This window comes from Strix aluco, chromosome 6 (assembly GCF_031877795.1).
Source record: "Strix aluco isolate bStrAlu1 chromosome 6, bStrAlu1.hap1, whole genome shotgun sequence".
NCBI lineage: Eukaryota > Metazoa > Chordata > Aves > Strigiformes > Strigidae > Strix > Strix aluco.
Window position 1 is genome coordinate 20,033,512 of NC_133936.1, and position 15,004 is coordinate 20,048,515.

The following is a 15,004-nucleotide window of genomic DNA, read 5'->3' on the forward strand; positions in this document are numbered from 1 at the left end:
GTGGTTTTTTTTTTTTGTTTGAGGCAAGCTCAGATAATAGTATTTGAATTTTAATCCCATCTACGGCTTTTCCCCAAGGAGATCTGTGGGTGTGGTCTTCTGGGGTTTTTTTGTGTGTGTGTTTGTAGGTTTTGGTTGTTTTATTTATTTTTAAGAGCTCAGCTTGTCTCAAAAGCTTTCAATGGCTATTCATCTGGATCAGTAAAATCACTCTCTGAATAGGTCTTGCATGGTAAACCCATTTCATGATTCACTTTAAATTCTCTAAAATAAAATGATTCAAGAAATGGAAGTGTCTGGCTTGAAGATAGATATTTAGACAGCACTTTTGATCAAAATATTTTGTGAAAATTTGGGCCTCAGTGGATAGCAATTGTCAGCTTCATTACCCAGTGTAACTAGAAGTTGTGTTAAATTTTTGAATTCCTCAGCTGGTGAATTTAGAGGGTGTAGACATGGATATAACTTCCTGTTCTACTTGAGGGATGGAGGTCAGTATGATAGTGGAGATGGCTGTGTGCACAGGGTTTTCTGAAAATGCCTAATTTTCTGTGTCTATTCTGTGTGCGTCAAGCCAGTGAGTGGTGCCTTGTGTAATCCTGTGCTTTTACATTTATTCCCTTGGTGTTATGAGTGTACTAAATATAATTTTTTTTTCTCAGTGTTTTTGGTACAGATACATATTCTACCTTTTTGTATTCTGTTAGTGGTGTTTGCATTATAGTAACTATTCAAGTCTCACAAATGAAATGTTCACAACCTGTTGCTTATGACTGAAATAAGTTCATTACATTTATTTGTGCATATTTAGATTTCTTGCAAATACGTTTTCATGGTAATGTAAAATACTGAATATACGCGCAGTGTACAAGTGCTTTTATTTATACATTAAACAATTTTCCAGGAGGTCTTTTCTGAAAGCAAAATAATAACTTATATTAACTGCATTATACAAAAATCTGTTATACAAAAGGATTTGCTACAGCTCATAGTAGTGAAATATTTATCTAGACTAAGTTTTCAAAATTTTCTTTGTATTTCCAACTTTACAATATCATAAAGCTTCAGTATGGATAATGTAAATAATGCATAAAAGGGGCAACTGCTTCCTGTGGGAGGGTTTAATTTGGTCCATCTAATTTCCATTCCAAAGAGAATAGCCATATTCTGCATTCATTAAAAATCAAAGAACTTCCCAAGTGGGCATTAACCCACCTCACCCCCCCACCCCACCCTCCCCAACCAGCTAGATGAAGAAGAATGTTTCTTCATTAATAATGCAATTCTATCTACTAATACATAAAGGTACAGTGAGAAAAAGTAAGCTTGCCATAGTGATGCCTTCATGCAATTACAAGCCCTGGGACATGCTTCTTTAGTATCATTGATAAAACTCAGTGTGGTCTTGATTTTCATATGTGATCTCTTCTGTGGATCTTGTTTGGTTTTTCTCCCATTAAGCTATTTGCTGTTTAATTTATAATACACTCTCTTTCAAGTCTAGAAAACAAATTATGTGTAGAGTAGATGTAGTATATAAGTGACACTGGAACAGCTGTATGATAAAGTACATTTCTTTCCTAGTCCAACTGAAGAAAATTTTAGATTCAGAGTAATCACGTTTAAAGGACCTTCTGCATGCTCTTTTTATTCCAAGTAAGTAAGAAGCTACTTAAAAATTAATTGTGTGTCTGGACAGCTGTTGAAAATATGCCAATGGCTGCATACCAAGTCTGTCTCCAATCTGAATCAGTTTTACAATTTACCAGTATTTTAATTAAAAATTTGACGTTAAATTTGAAAGAGAGACTAGGTCCCTTGCTATTTCTGCATGGCTGCTAGATACTACAGATCAAATGAGTGCATCACTCTGTATTTTAGTGGGGTTTGCATTTGTGATAATGAGGTAAGAGTAAGCTAATAGGAAGGATTGAGGTTGAATTTTCATTTGTGTGCAAAAAAGGAGTGACACCCCCCCCCCCCCCCCCCCCCCAACCTCTGGAAACTTTATTCAGTGCATGATTGCAACTATTTGGAACAGCTGCAAGTAATGGTGTGGGTTTGAATGGTGTCACAAATTACAGTTTAAAAACAAACCAAAATTAAAAAAACCAACCAAAAATAAAAAAAAAACCCCAACCACCCAACCCCACAAACCAGTAGCTTCAGCTCACGGACCTTGCTTATCAGACCCATTTTAATTCGCTTTGTAGTTGCTTGTCTTAGTGAATATAGGCACTAGGTTAGTGTTTCCTGATTTGCTGGTCACTGCAATGCCCTTAATGCAGCACTATTAACTCATGCTGAATCTGGAACCTCTGCTTGTCAAGAAATGGAGAACAGCTATCTCTTTGACTTGAACAGAGTTAATCTGGACTTGACCAAGGATAGCACAAGCTTAATTTGGCAGCAATTTCCTGCAAGCAAAGTTCATTATTCTGCAACCGATACAATGCAGTGAATGTATAGCCTGTATGGTAGCAGGACTCGGTGAGAAACATTGCTTGACAGAAACGTCAGTCTCAGGGAAAGAGAAGATTGAGAATTGGAACTGAAGAGGGGTGGTTGGTTGCTTCCAACTGCCTCCTTGAATGTAAAACCCCCTGTGTGAGTTCATGCAACTCATCTGCTCATTCTTGGAAATACCTGGCAACTAGAGGTTTCAAAACTCGAAGTAAATGCTAATGTTTGAATTGCAGTTATTTTCCATTAGGCTTGTCTCATGTCTTCACTAACCTTCTGTAAAAGATTAGGATGTTAGAAGATACTAAAGTTTGATATCTACTGTTTATTTCAGGCTGTGAGGCTTATCCTTGAGCTCTTGTGGATATCCTATGTTTTACAAAAACTTTTTTAATGGCGTGGTTTCATATAGGTTGAAAAAATGCTAGAAGAATAGACTTTGTTCTACAATCCTGTCTAAATGAAAAAACTAAAAAACCGAGTGCATTGAGCAGAACAGATTTTTCTGCTTCATGCATCAGCATTTGATGTCAGTTTAACTATGCAGGCTTTTTTTTTTTTAACCTTAAATAACTAGAAAGTGTGAGTCATGCTTGGTGTGTCCACAGATGGAGTTAATCTAACAGTTTTTCCGAAGACGACTGTTTTACAATAGCTTTGTCATTAGCTAGAGACAGTGAGATTCATTGGAAGCAGCAACTTTCAGTTTTTTGGGTTTTGGTCAGTTAAGTCTTTGCTACCTAGAAATTTATTGTGACTAATCTCTTAATTAATAAAACGTGGCACAACTTGACACATAACACTCAGAAGATGCTAAAATCATGTACAATGTCAGCATAATTAGTAATGCTTTTTCAAAAATAGTCTGTTCATTTCCATCATTTCTCTTATGAAATTTTTACTGGATTTTAGTCAATTCCAGGGGACTGAATATAATTATATTGCTCCACAGGAATGAAGAACTCTGGAAATTGTAGCCATTTAGATGTCATTTGCTTTAGCTGTGACAAAATAACATCAATTGGAGAGTCTGAAAAATGTAAGATAGAGGAAAATGTCTATAATACTGCTCCCAAATGTAAAAAGTATTTAATGACAAGTATTTAAAGTTGGCAAAGTACCAATGAGTTACAAACTGCTACATGTTATTTCTCGGTACAACTAGCTTGGAATATATCACACTTAAGTGGTGCATTTGAAGAGTCTGTGCAGATCTTTTTGTGGAGAAAAATTATTAGTTTTTCTTTAATAAAGTAAATTTTTGTACTATCTCAATGGTATTGAAAATGCCACTATACTATTGATGCCACAAAAATTCTGTATGAAAATACAGAGAGCACCTGTAGATGAATGGCGAGGAGGTGCCCACTACACAATGTGATGAAAAATATGTTAACATATAACTGCTGGCTCCATTGGAATGAATTATTTCTGATTTAAGCCAACATATGAACAGTCTAACCTTAAATATTAGCGTAGACATCTGTTCACAGTGTAAGAATATTTAACAGAAGAGTATAGAAACATCAAAACTTCTAATCTGCGGGTGGGGTATTACATACAACTTTCATTCAAGGAATCATGCCTTCTGCTATGCTGCTATTGCAGTCTCCCACTATCATATTTGTGTCCAGGTCAGCTCGGCAGCTCTCAAGTGGGAGGACACACAATTAATCTGTGGGCAAAACTCATTGCTTCACCTAAGCAAGCAGCCAAAGACCATGCAAAATTTTTCAGCTTTTTGTATGTTACTTATAATGTTGATGAGTCATGCAGAAGCCCTGATGAGTGACCTGCACTCACCAGAAAGGAGATTGCTAGGACACAATCTGCAGCAGGAAAAGGTTCATCCATGAACAGCAGCTGTGAGATGGGAGACCAGAAGACGTGTTTGCTGAGTGAACAGAGTGGGAGCATGAAGGGAGAGAACAGCATGCAATTGGTAACAGGCTTCCTGGAAACAGCAGAGTTAGGTAGGTCAAGGCACGTGACATGTATATTACTGTAAAGCTGTGCACGTAGATTTGTGCACATGCAAATGGTGCATGTTGCTGCACAGCTTAAACATTGAAAAGCATCACAATCTATTGTTTGCTTTAAACACTGAACTATACCCATAGCTGGTAGAAGGTAATGAACTTCATGAGGAGCTCTGCAGATATGTACCATCTCACCTCTCACATTGGGAGTAATTGTCCCAGTTGCTTTGATACTTTAGCTACATTAGCTATTCTTGAATTTCCAGGATACTTCTCTGTATCTATGAAAGCTTACAATTTATATATATTTTTAGCCACAGGTTTTAAATAGTCAAGATGAGTGTTCCTAAGATCAAGCAAGAACAAAACTTATCTCCTAAAGTCCTGAAAGTCTCTATGGATATGTTACAGATGTGTATTGTGATGTGTGGGTACGCAACCCTTACGTTATTCCCGGCTTGATTTGGATAACACAGACCCATTTCTATCAAGTCAGAAACTGGGTTTAAGAGGAGCATTTCCCCCTGAAAAAACCCAAACCCCAAAATAAGAGAGACAATTTTTGCTGTTTAGAAAATGAAAACATTTCCCAAAACAATTGTTTGTACCTGTCTCTAGAAGAAAAAATCTCAAAGCAGTGGGTCTTCATGTGCTTCACTGTACCTCAACAAGAAAAGAAGGTATCTGTGAAAGCAGATCTTTTAGCAAGGAAGGGGCAGCTAGAGTATTGCCAAGTTGTCATCTTCCATGTTTTGTTTCTTCATTCATTGGCAGATGTCTAGTGAGCTTAGAATCTCCATAACTTTGAAAAGTCTCCCTTAGTTGCCCTCATTTGAGATTTTTCTTCTTGATAAATACAGACAAAGAGAAGGGAAGGAACAAAGCCTCTCTGAGCCAAGAAAAGGAGTAAAGGATGGAGCTTTTTCTTCACTTGGACTAACTGAAATAGTTGTTGCTTTTCCTCTTTCCCAACGCTCCTTCCCCAGTCCACCTGTTTTGCTCAGTCTCTTTGCAGTAGCGTGAAATACCAAGTGATGAAATTGGACAAAAGGCATTTTGTAAAGGAATGCTCATGCATGATACCTTTTTCATTAATTTTATTTTTAATTTATACCAGACTTTTTAAAACATAGCATAACCACAAATACTTTTTTAGAAAATGTGCTAGCTTGTTCTAACAGACATTAATATTAGTTACTAGACTGAGATAGAGCTGAAGTTGTTAATGCTTGCTATTTTAAAAAAATAAAAGCAGAAGCTATTTCACTCTGTTATTTAGCACTCCTGTTTCAGTGGAGTATATGCAGACGGAGATTCTGACTGGCGTAATGATGCTGTCACCTAGGATCTGATCCTGCAAGGCACTAAGCAGTGCAGACCTCCCGTTGTCATGGTAGAAGTAAGAGCAGTCAGCATGTTGTAGCATTTGGACCTTTCAACAATCAACAGTAGCACGAAGCAAAAGAAAATTTGATCTTGTATGGGAAGGGTTGGTTTCACTTACAAAGGTATTCAGTTAATTGATTTTTCTATCTTTATATGCAAAGGTAAAGCAGAGCCTTGCTCCGTAGCTCAGAACACACTAATTTTAAATGAGAGAAGATTCAGCCATCTTGGGCTTAGCTACTGGCTGTGTATGACTAAAAGTGTTATGTATCATTCTGACCCCAACATACAATATACGTACCTATTAATGTGAGGGTCAACCACTATTGCATTACTCTCTAGCACTGGTTTAGAACAGAGGGTTTAATTTGGTTTTAGCTAAAATTTAACTGCTCCACCACTAAATGGGTTCCATGCTTTTCTGAAACCAGTTCTCTTCCTAGAGGAATTTCACATTAAAGCTTTAAGATTAGAAAATAATTTGAACATTTTTAAATATTTAAAAACAGTAATAAAAAGGTTAGTTCCTTCTAAAATAAACACAACATTTGAAGCAGAATAATATTTTAATAAAATTAAATCTAAGTATTCACAAAGCATTATGCACATACAGTACATACTGTATTTAAAGCCTAAGGACCTTAAATAATTTTATTCTAATGTTGTCAGCTTTGGACACAAGCTAAGCTTACTTGTTTTGTAATAAGAAAATTTACAATTGTCCCTGAAAGTGATTTTACATATATACACATATATATAGCTCTATATCTATACTCCTACATGTAAGTGTAGGTATATACACACACTTGTGTGTATGTGTATATATAAAAATAAATATATACACACATACATACACACATATGTACATATATAAAATACACACATGCACACATACAGGAATGTGTGTGTGGTGTATGTGTGTCCACATACATCTATACCCTATCTAGGATCATTGTAGAGGGGCCAGTCAGTAAAAACAAATAACTACAAGCAACCATCTTAATAATTATAAAACAAAAATGTGTATTTTTTAATTAAACAGATTGTTAATAATTTGTATTTGAACAAAAGGAACACAGTTTTCTGTATTATGTAGAAATGAATTTATTGCATTTGATTATGTTTGTGTGACAGATGAAGAGTACCTGCCTGCTCATGACAGCTAACTTCTACGATGCAATTTTTTTTTTTTTTTCAAAAAGTAATTGAAACAGATTATTCAATTAATGCAGTTTTGTGGATGCGACCTATGGTGATACTTTTCAGCATGTGGCAGAGTTTTCCTGTCTGTTAAAATATTGCCCTACTTCAACTGATTTGGAATGAGGCTGGTTTCTCTGTCCTAATTGCTTCAAACCCAGAAGACTTGGTTACCTTATTCTTTCTCTAGATTCAGAATCATTGTGATTTATTGTAAAAAACTCACTACAAGAAAGATAAATCAATTTTCAAAAGTGAGCTAGAAGAAGATTTTGCTTGAATTTTAGCTTGGTCAGGTAGGAGTTTTTTCCTATGTGAATTATTGTTATTGGTCTCCTATTTGCTCTGAAGACATATCCACGATAAAATACTATTTCCATGACAGCAGTAAATGGTAATCTCCATGCAATGTAAACTGTAATTTCAGAACATGCATGTTATTTAAAAAAAATAAAAATATAAGGTGCCTTGAGAATGCTGGCAGTTTTACATTTGGAACATACAGTTAGTGTGTGTATATATATATTTACATCAGAACTGCTCAACTTTACCTTACAAGCTTCAGATTTAGGAAAATATACAGTACTTTTGCATATAATGGTATATTCCTTGTAGCCCCTGAGTCAAGTATAGAGAATTTAAATACATAAAAAAGGAAAAACAGCCATTAAAAGCACTTACATTTTTATGTGAAGTAATAGTATAAAAGTATTATTTCCCAGGAAGACCAGGATCAGAAACATGCCTATGAAGACTCAAGATTCCTACAGTGCTTAGAGAAGATTCTGGCAAGGAAGGGTGCCTAACTGGCTGGAGATAAGTTTTACAATGCTGTGGGGGACACTCTGCAGACTGGTCATGTTCTTGATCTAAAAAAGAAGCCAGGTTGTCTTCTGAGGCTGTGTTAAGATGCACTCCACTTGAGAGGGATTCTTTGGATTTAAGTTTTGATTTTTCAAGGTCTAGAAATTCAGGACACTGGAAGGGAGGAGAAGAAACAAGATGGTAATAATTAAATCAGTCACTTCCAGGGTCTTGTTCTGCTCAAAATTAGCACATTCAGATGGTTGCTGGAAAACCATGCTTGAAAATTAAGCAGTGTACTGAAATATTTTTACATGGTACTGCATTTGATTTAATGTAATTGAATGCAATTCTGTTGATTAATTGTGATATCTTATCCCCTCCTCAGACTTGCTCATACGACATCAAGATACACATACAAACAGCCCTTTCTGAAGGGCTGAATATTCTTGAGACCCAATCTAAGAGTATGGATTTCAACATTCTTCAATTTGCAGTTTTGTTTCAGAACATAACTCTGGAATTGCATCATTCTGAACATTATAACCATTTGGAATCTGGTCTCAGCACTCAGTTCTTCACTTTTAAACTCAAAATTTGTGTGAAACGTGCAATGCACCTGCTGATGTTTGCAGAGTGTGGCCATATTTCTGTTCAGACAAAGATATGTGTATATGTTTTTATGCACAGTGGTTTTACACTTCTGAAAACTACTGCTGTGCATTCGCTGCCTTGATAATCTTTTTGTGTCTGAACCGATGCCTTGTGGGTATGTTGGACTTACTGTGCCCATATGTGTTCCAGCATATGCATGAGGAATCTGACACAGCCAAGCATGCTAGATTTACTAATGGTATGCTACAAAACTGATTTGGGGTTCCTAGACATGCAGCAGCCTCTTTGGAAATAATATGCCCAAGCTGTTAAACTCCAGAAATCCCAAACAAATTTGGAAAATCATTAAACTTTGCCTGAACAGAACTGGACTGACAAACATGTATTGGGAAATGCAGATATGTCACAGCTCTGTATGTTCATATTTCCAGCAGTAGCAATGGACTGGACATAAAGAATGATTTTAGCCTGTCCCATGGGTATAACCATCGTGCTGCATCAGCTGGAGTTGTCTGACCTGTACCTTGAGGAAAACATAGTCACAGTGCTTCTCAGGACTTCATGAATAGGACCTATGGCAGATGCACCCACACAGGCAGGTCTGATGCTGGAAAGTGTTTGTGGTTTACAGCCATGTCTAGTATTTGTCATTTCTTCTAACTTTTGTGTGGAGCATGATATTAAAGTAAATCAGTCTGATTATGAGATCATTGTGTGGACCTCTACAACCCTCATAGAAAATGTGGTCTCTGAAACTGTATTATCTAAGTCCACTGTGGAGGTGCTAGGTCAAAATAATAATTTCATATTCCTTAAACTGGTGAACAAGCAGCTAGATCGGTATGCATTTCTTCCATCGTAAGCTAAAAAGATTAGTAAACCTCTTTTGATTTTATTTGAGAGGTACATACCTGAGATGAAGGACTGAAACTTCTGTCTGTTTTAATTGATGCTGCAGGCTGAAGCTTTTGTATCACCTGGATTGCTGGCTGTTGATACTCTGCACCTGCTGTCACCATACTGTAGGCAGGTGGAATGAGAGTTGACTGCCTTTGCAGAAGCTGCAGGATGGTTTGGATATCAGCAGTCATTTGGGATTCAAGTCTAGAGGAGTAATACAAAATCAGTTCACTCATGGTTAGGAATAGGTGTGTTTTAACATACTGATTAGAGATGCATTCAAGAGGGACCTGCAGCTTTTTAGTAAAGTAACCTATTGCTTGTTGTGACATGGCCGTGTCTTAAACAGGAAAGAACAGAAGAGGGAGTACTGAGCCCTTCCAAAGCTTGCTGGCTGTCCCTTTCCTTTGCAGAACGTATCTGCATGCTTGTCTCTGATCTTTTTGCTACATTAAGAAGGAGTTCGTTACTGTCCCTTATGTTTGCAACAAGGGGTACCAGGTCTTTGGTTGAAATTAGCTGGGTACTGTCTTCATTGTAACTAAATGGATTTGTAGTGGCTGAGAATGAGACACTATTTCTGATGCGTCTGACAATTCTGACATTCTCAATGCTAATACAATGCACTGAAATAAGAAAACCACATTTGTGTTTTTCTACCGTTAGAAAAATGAAAGATCCTTTCAAGATCATTAAAAAAACCAACAGCCCAAGTCTCCCTACTGTGAAAATTTATTCAGACTTACTCAGGCCTCAGAATTAATGTCAGCAGTTCGATTGTTAAAATTTCTTCTTTTTTTCCCTCTTCATAAATTTGTGCATGACTTCTGAAACACTTGAGGTACTTATGTTCATATGTACAATTCCATAGCACTGAAATGATGTTCAAATGATCTTGCTGAGATCTGTGACAAACTTAGCAATAGGTAATGCCTATTGTGCCTCCCCAGCTGCTGGAAGGCTACAGAACATGCTATGACAGACTGTAACACAGATATACAACCTTCTGTATTGCAAGTCATCTTCTGACAGAGTAAACAAATCTTTGTCAGCAGCCTTTGATATTGTGAATGTTACTACTTGGGCTCCCTACAGCAGCAGAATTGATCCTGTGCTGACAGTTTTTTGCTTTCACCAGGTGCTTCACTGTTTGGTATTAGTTTTTATCATGTTGGAGTTGTCCATTGCCTGTGTCATCTATTTATAAAAGCATCTATGAAATTAATCCAAAAGACATGCCCAAAGGGTATTTAGGATGTTGTTTCTTCCTTTATCGGGAGAAGTTGGTTTTGTGGCATCAGATCTCACAAAGAAATGCCCAAACCTGGAGGTTACAGTCAATCATGCGCTACTCGCTCTCTTGTTCAGCTTCCTTGAGTTCTTTGCTATTTGCAAATGTACTGATCTCACACAAGCATGATGCTGGTGCCACAGGGGAAAATACTGCAGTAGCAGCAGCATGCCACCATCCAGAGACCTTCCATCTGCTAAACCTGGGCCTTAACATCTCAGTGAATAAAAGGGGTTTAGCATTAGAGGACTTGCATCAACGATTGTCTTTGGCTTTGAATTAACTTTAAAATTGCTCCCTTCTTACTTTGTTAGCAGTTGATGGGAGTTTCCTGGTACTTCAAATCAAAGAGTACCTCTGGTTGTCTTTATTCATCCTCATTGCATATATAACTTCTCCCTCCTTTCTCCAAAATTTAGAACAAGTCCATGTCATGCCACCCAAGGATGAACAAACAGGACAACCTTAGATGCTTGGAACACAGCCTCTATGAAATTCCTGTTGCTTAAACAGGAGAAACAGAGAAACAGAGCTCTAGGGACATATTCCTTGTACAGTGGCTTTCCAGCCTTCTATATCCATTTAATAATTTGAATGTTATGCAAACCTCTAACTTGTGATGGAAAAGGTCAGAAAGAAGTGACCCAGCTTTTTAATCCAGCATGTCAGATCTGACATAAGCAGTATAGAATATTGTCCATTACATTCGTAGAAGACCCAGCAAGGCCCAAAATCCTGAAAGCATGAAAAGCTTTAAAAACATGAGAAGAATTAAAGAATAAAATGATTTCATAAAATCCATAACAATTTAAATCTTAGTTTATCAGCAACAATGATATTTTCTCACTCAAAATACTGAGAACTTGTATAAGAATTTGATAAAACTATGGGTAAATTGGAAATATAACTTCAGTTTCAAGAATTTAAGATTTCAGGAAAAGAAATGGAACTGAAAGATTACACACTGCTGATGGGAACATGAAGCTGTTTAGTTATGTGACATTTACAGTTACTTAGATTACTGCAATTAGAAATTACAGCAATTTAGGCTTACGTGTTAAAAATGTCTTTTTAATGTACTATATAATATTCAGAAATGAAAAATACTATGGTTTGATTGGCTTATGGTAGATGAAGAAAGCAATATGCAGTTAACCTGGCTTTAAACTGATTGCTAAAATATACAGCACAGAATGCCAACGAAGAGCTACTAAAGTGTAATTAGGGCTGAGTGCATGTCATAGTATTTGTCATGGAAAAATATTGAAAGTAATGGAATTGCAGGGTGAAAATAATAAAAAAGCCACAGAGCTGAGCATAGGGCAATTTAAAATTAAGTAAAATTACATGGTAAATTACAGTGTAGGATGGATCAGAATTCTGTAACCATATTTTTAAGATACTATAAGCTATGCTGCTTAGCTGCCATCAAAGAGTAACGTATCAGAGAGCAAAAGAGAGAAAGAAGAGACATTTTATCAAGCAAAGGTAATAATGGATTCTGACAAAGAAAGCATCTGTTTTCTGTTATAACAGGTATAAGTATTTTGCCTTTGCATACTCCCATGTCTTACTTATTATAGAGACAGTTGCAAAATAAGTTAATGCGTCAAAAAGGGTATTTGTCTTTTTTAAACAAGGCAGGAAAGAAAAAGTTCTTCAGATATTAAAGATACTGAAAATTGTCATTTTGTGGACATGTAAATATCTAGGAATCACTGTTACGGGAACAGCATTCTGGGTGAGGCAAAATTTAAATTTAACAAGTTTAGGTGTGCCACTACAGCTTCTTCATTAAAAAGTTGGTCCCCTAAACAATCAATCGGGGCAAAAGGCTCTTCTGCAAGGCAATTCAGAGCAGCTAATGTGGGTACCTAGAGGTAAGTGACATGAATATTCTGGCAATGAATTAAAAATTTTGTACCTAGCATTCCCAGAATAGGTTTTTCCAAGAATCTGGAAGACTGAACTTAGGTGATATTTAGGCTCCTCAGAATACACGTAGACAACAAAGTGATAATCCCATCAGGCATATTTTTGTACTTTTCAGCTTCTGAAGATCTGAATGCTTTGGAAACTTCCTGTGCAAGTTCATTCCTCCTGTAGCATCATTAATATCAGTTGTATTATGTACTCTTTCACACATATCTTTCTTTTGGTCATATCTCTGTTTTTACCTGTTGAGTTGTTCTTGAAGTAAATCTAATCGATTCTCCACTTCCCCATATATAAAGTCACTTTCAGTTTCACAGATGCCCCATGTAACATGGGGTAATGCTGACTGAGTTGGGGAGTCCTGGTACTCCTGGATGTTCTCCTGCTCCCAGTCTCTTTTATCAGTGATATCTGATGAAAAACAAACCATATAAAAGTATAGTTTCATATACATGCTATTAGAGAGGGGCTGGCACCCGTCAAGCATCCCACTTACTAGTGTTTCTCAAAACCTTGAAAGTCAAATTGGCACGCTGGCACACTGACTGAACAACTCTCTTTGTTCCTTACTACTATTTAAGGAGAGATAAAAGTGGTCACATCCAAAAATCATAAAATTCTAACCTAACAATAGCAACATGCTAACATTTTGAAGCTGTGAGAAACAAGCAACTTTGTCTAGTCAGTATCATCAGAGTTCTGCCACTGAATGGCTCCTATTTCTTTAGTTTTCTATTATTTTACAAATGAAGCCCCAATTTTTTCAAGGTTTTTTTTTTTTTTTTTAGCAATTCATTGTTCATTGAAATAAGAAATATTTGTTCTAACCTAAGTGCATTAAGGGATGTAATTGAATGTTGTGGTGGTGCAATTCTTACCCCTCTCCACCCCTCCTTGTTGGGCTGCTTGGTGCTAGGTGTGATTCCACCCACCTCCCCTGAGCTATACACCAATCTGTGGAGATAAGGACTGCTAACGTTAACGGGCCTGGCTCCTGCCCCTCCTGATCGCTCGGAAACAGTTATAACAGCCCACCATCTCCTAACGGCCTGGCACACCTGTGCCTGGGATGTGGTCAAATGGGAACAATAACAGAGTTGCACATTCATCAAGTTCTTGTGCAACTGCTGGAAGGCGCCAGAATACTTTGTTCGAGCTGGGTGTGAGCAAAAGGTATCTGACAAAAGTCAATTATCTTGGACCCTATAAATTGCGACCACAAGGGAGACCCTTTGAGCTCTCCTGGATCGCAGCGGGTCTGTGACCAGCATCTCCCCTGAGCTGGGACGCCTCTCAGGTATCAAAACCCTTAAGGTGTCATCTGCTGTCAGAGCTGACAGAAGGCCAGGGCGAAGTCAACCTGCGCGAGTCTCAATTATTGCCCGTTGAGGAATGCCAAGGCATTGGGAGTATTTACTCTAAACTCAAGAGGAGGGAAATTTTACTTTGAGCTAGCTTCTCTTTCACCTGTTCTTTTTCTGCTTATTGGTGTGTGGGTACGTACTTCATTCTACTGGATCTGAACACTTTTGTTTCTGTATGTGTGTTTGTATGTTTTGTGTATGTGCATGTATATATGTATAAATTAAGGTACTGTTAAGTAAGTTGGTGTGAATCTTGTCATTTTAGAATCTGTAAATAAGTCGCTTTTCTTTCTTTCAACATTTCTGAATTATTTTGTAATGATCAAGTGCTGTTAGTTATTAATAAATCTAGATTTCCTGCTAAATCATTACCGTGTTAATACTTTCATCCGTGACAAATGTCTTTCTGTGTTTCAGAGATCTGCTTAAACCCTCTTTTCTTGCTCTTGAATGTGCTGTTGAATGTATTTACTGTTTAGCTTTTTGGTGTAAAAGGAGGCCTTGCTGCATTGCATTTACAGCACTGGGCACGCATTACAGTGAGTTGGAATGCGCCTCTAGAGAAAGTCTCCAGATCTCAGCTAGCTGCCTTTCTTACCAATAATTGTAACACTGCTTATCTTAACAAGGTTGGTGAAGTATAATATGTTTTCTCTGAGACAGAGGCCATATAATGCAGCTCATACTGCTTGCAAAGGGATACTGGTTATTATTTTCAAAAAGGAAATTGATTTTCATTGATGTAGCTTTTAACATCACTAGTCTCCAACCCAACCTTTACATCATAGTGTAAAGCATGTCCCAGAGACTCTTACAGTACTATGGGGTGAAAGGTGCCTGTTCATTTTGTTTAATAATTTGTGAATCCTAAAAGAATGAAATATTCAGCATTACTGGGTCAATCAGAGATCACTTTAATATTAAATAAAGCTTCATGGTAAATAATATTTTTTTCTTTTTCTTCTTTCCTGATTGAATTACAGGTAAAATTTTGGATTAAGAGAGAAAATAAATTTATTTCAAGCTAAAAAAAGCCCAATTGCGTAATTAAGATCTTACTTCAGAGT

The 15,004-nt window shown here is 36.9% G+C and overlaps 1 protein-coding gene across 1 annotated transcript in view; it reads right to left on the bottom strand.

Annotated features, from left to right (window-relative positions):
- Positions 1 to 5,522: 5,522 nt before the first annotated feature.
- KCNH7 (potassium voltage-gated channel subfamily H member 7) overlaps positions 5,523 to 15,004 on the bottom strand; it is a 238,713-nt gene continuing 229,231 nt past the window's right edge. Inside the window, exons 15-17 of the mRNA XM_074828980.1 lie at positions 12,816 to 12,984; positions 9,359 to 9,551; positions 5,523 to 8,006 (exon numbers count right to left, since the gene is read on the bottom strand). Coding sequence (XP_074685081.1) covers positions 7,740 to 8,006; positions 9,359 to 9,551; positions 12,816 to 12,984 — 629 coding nt within the window. The 3' untranslated portion in view covers positions 5,523 to 7,739. The remainder of the gene's footprint in view (positions 8,007 to 9,358; positions 9,552 to 12,815; positions 12,985 to 15,004) is intronic.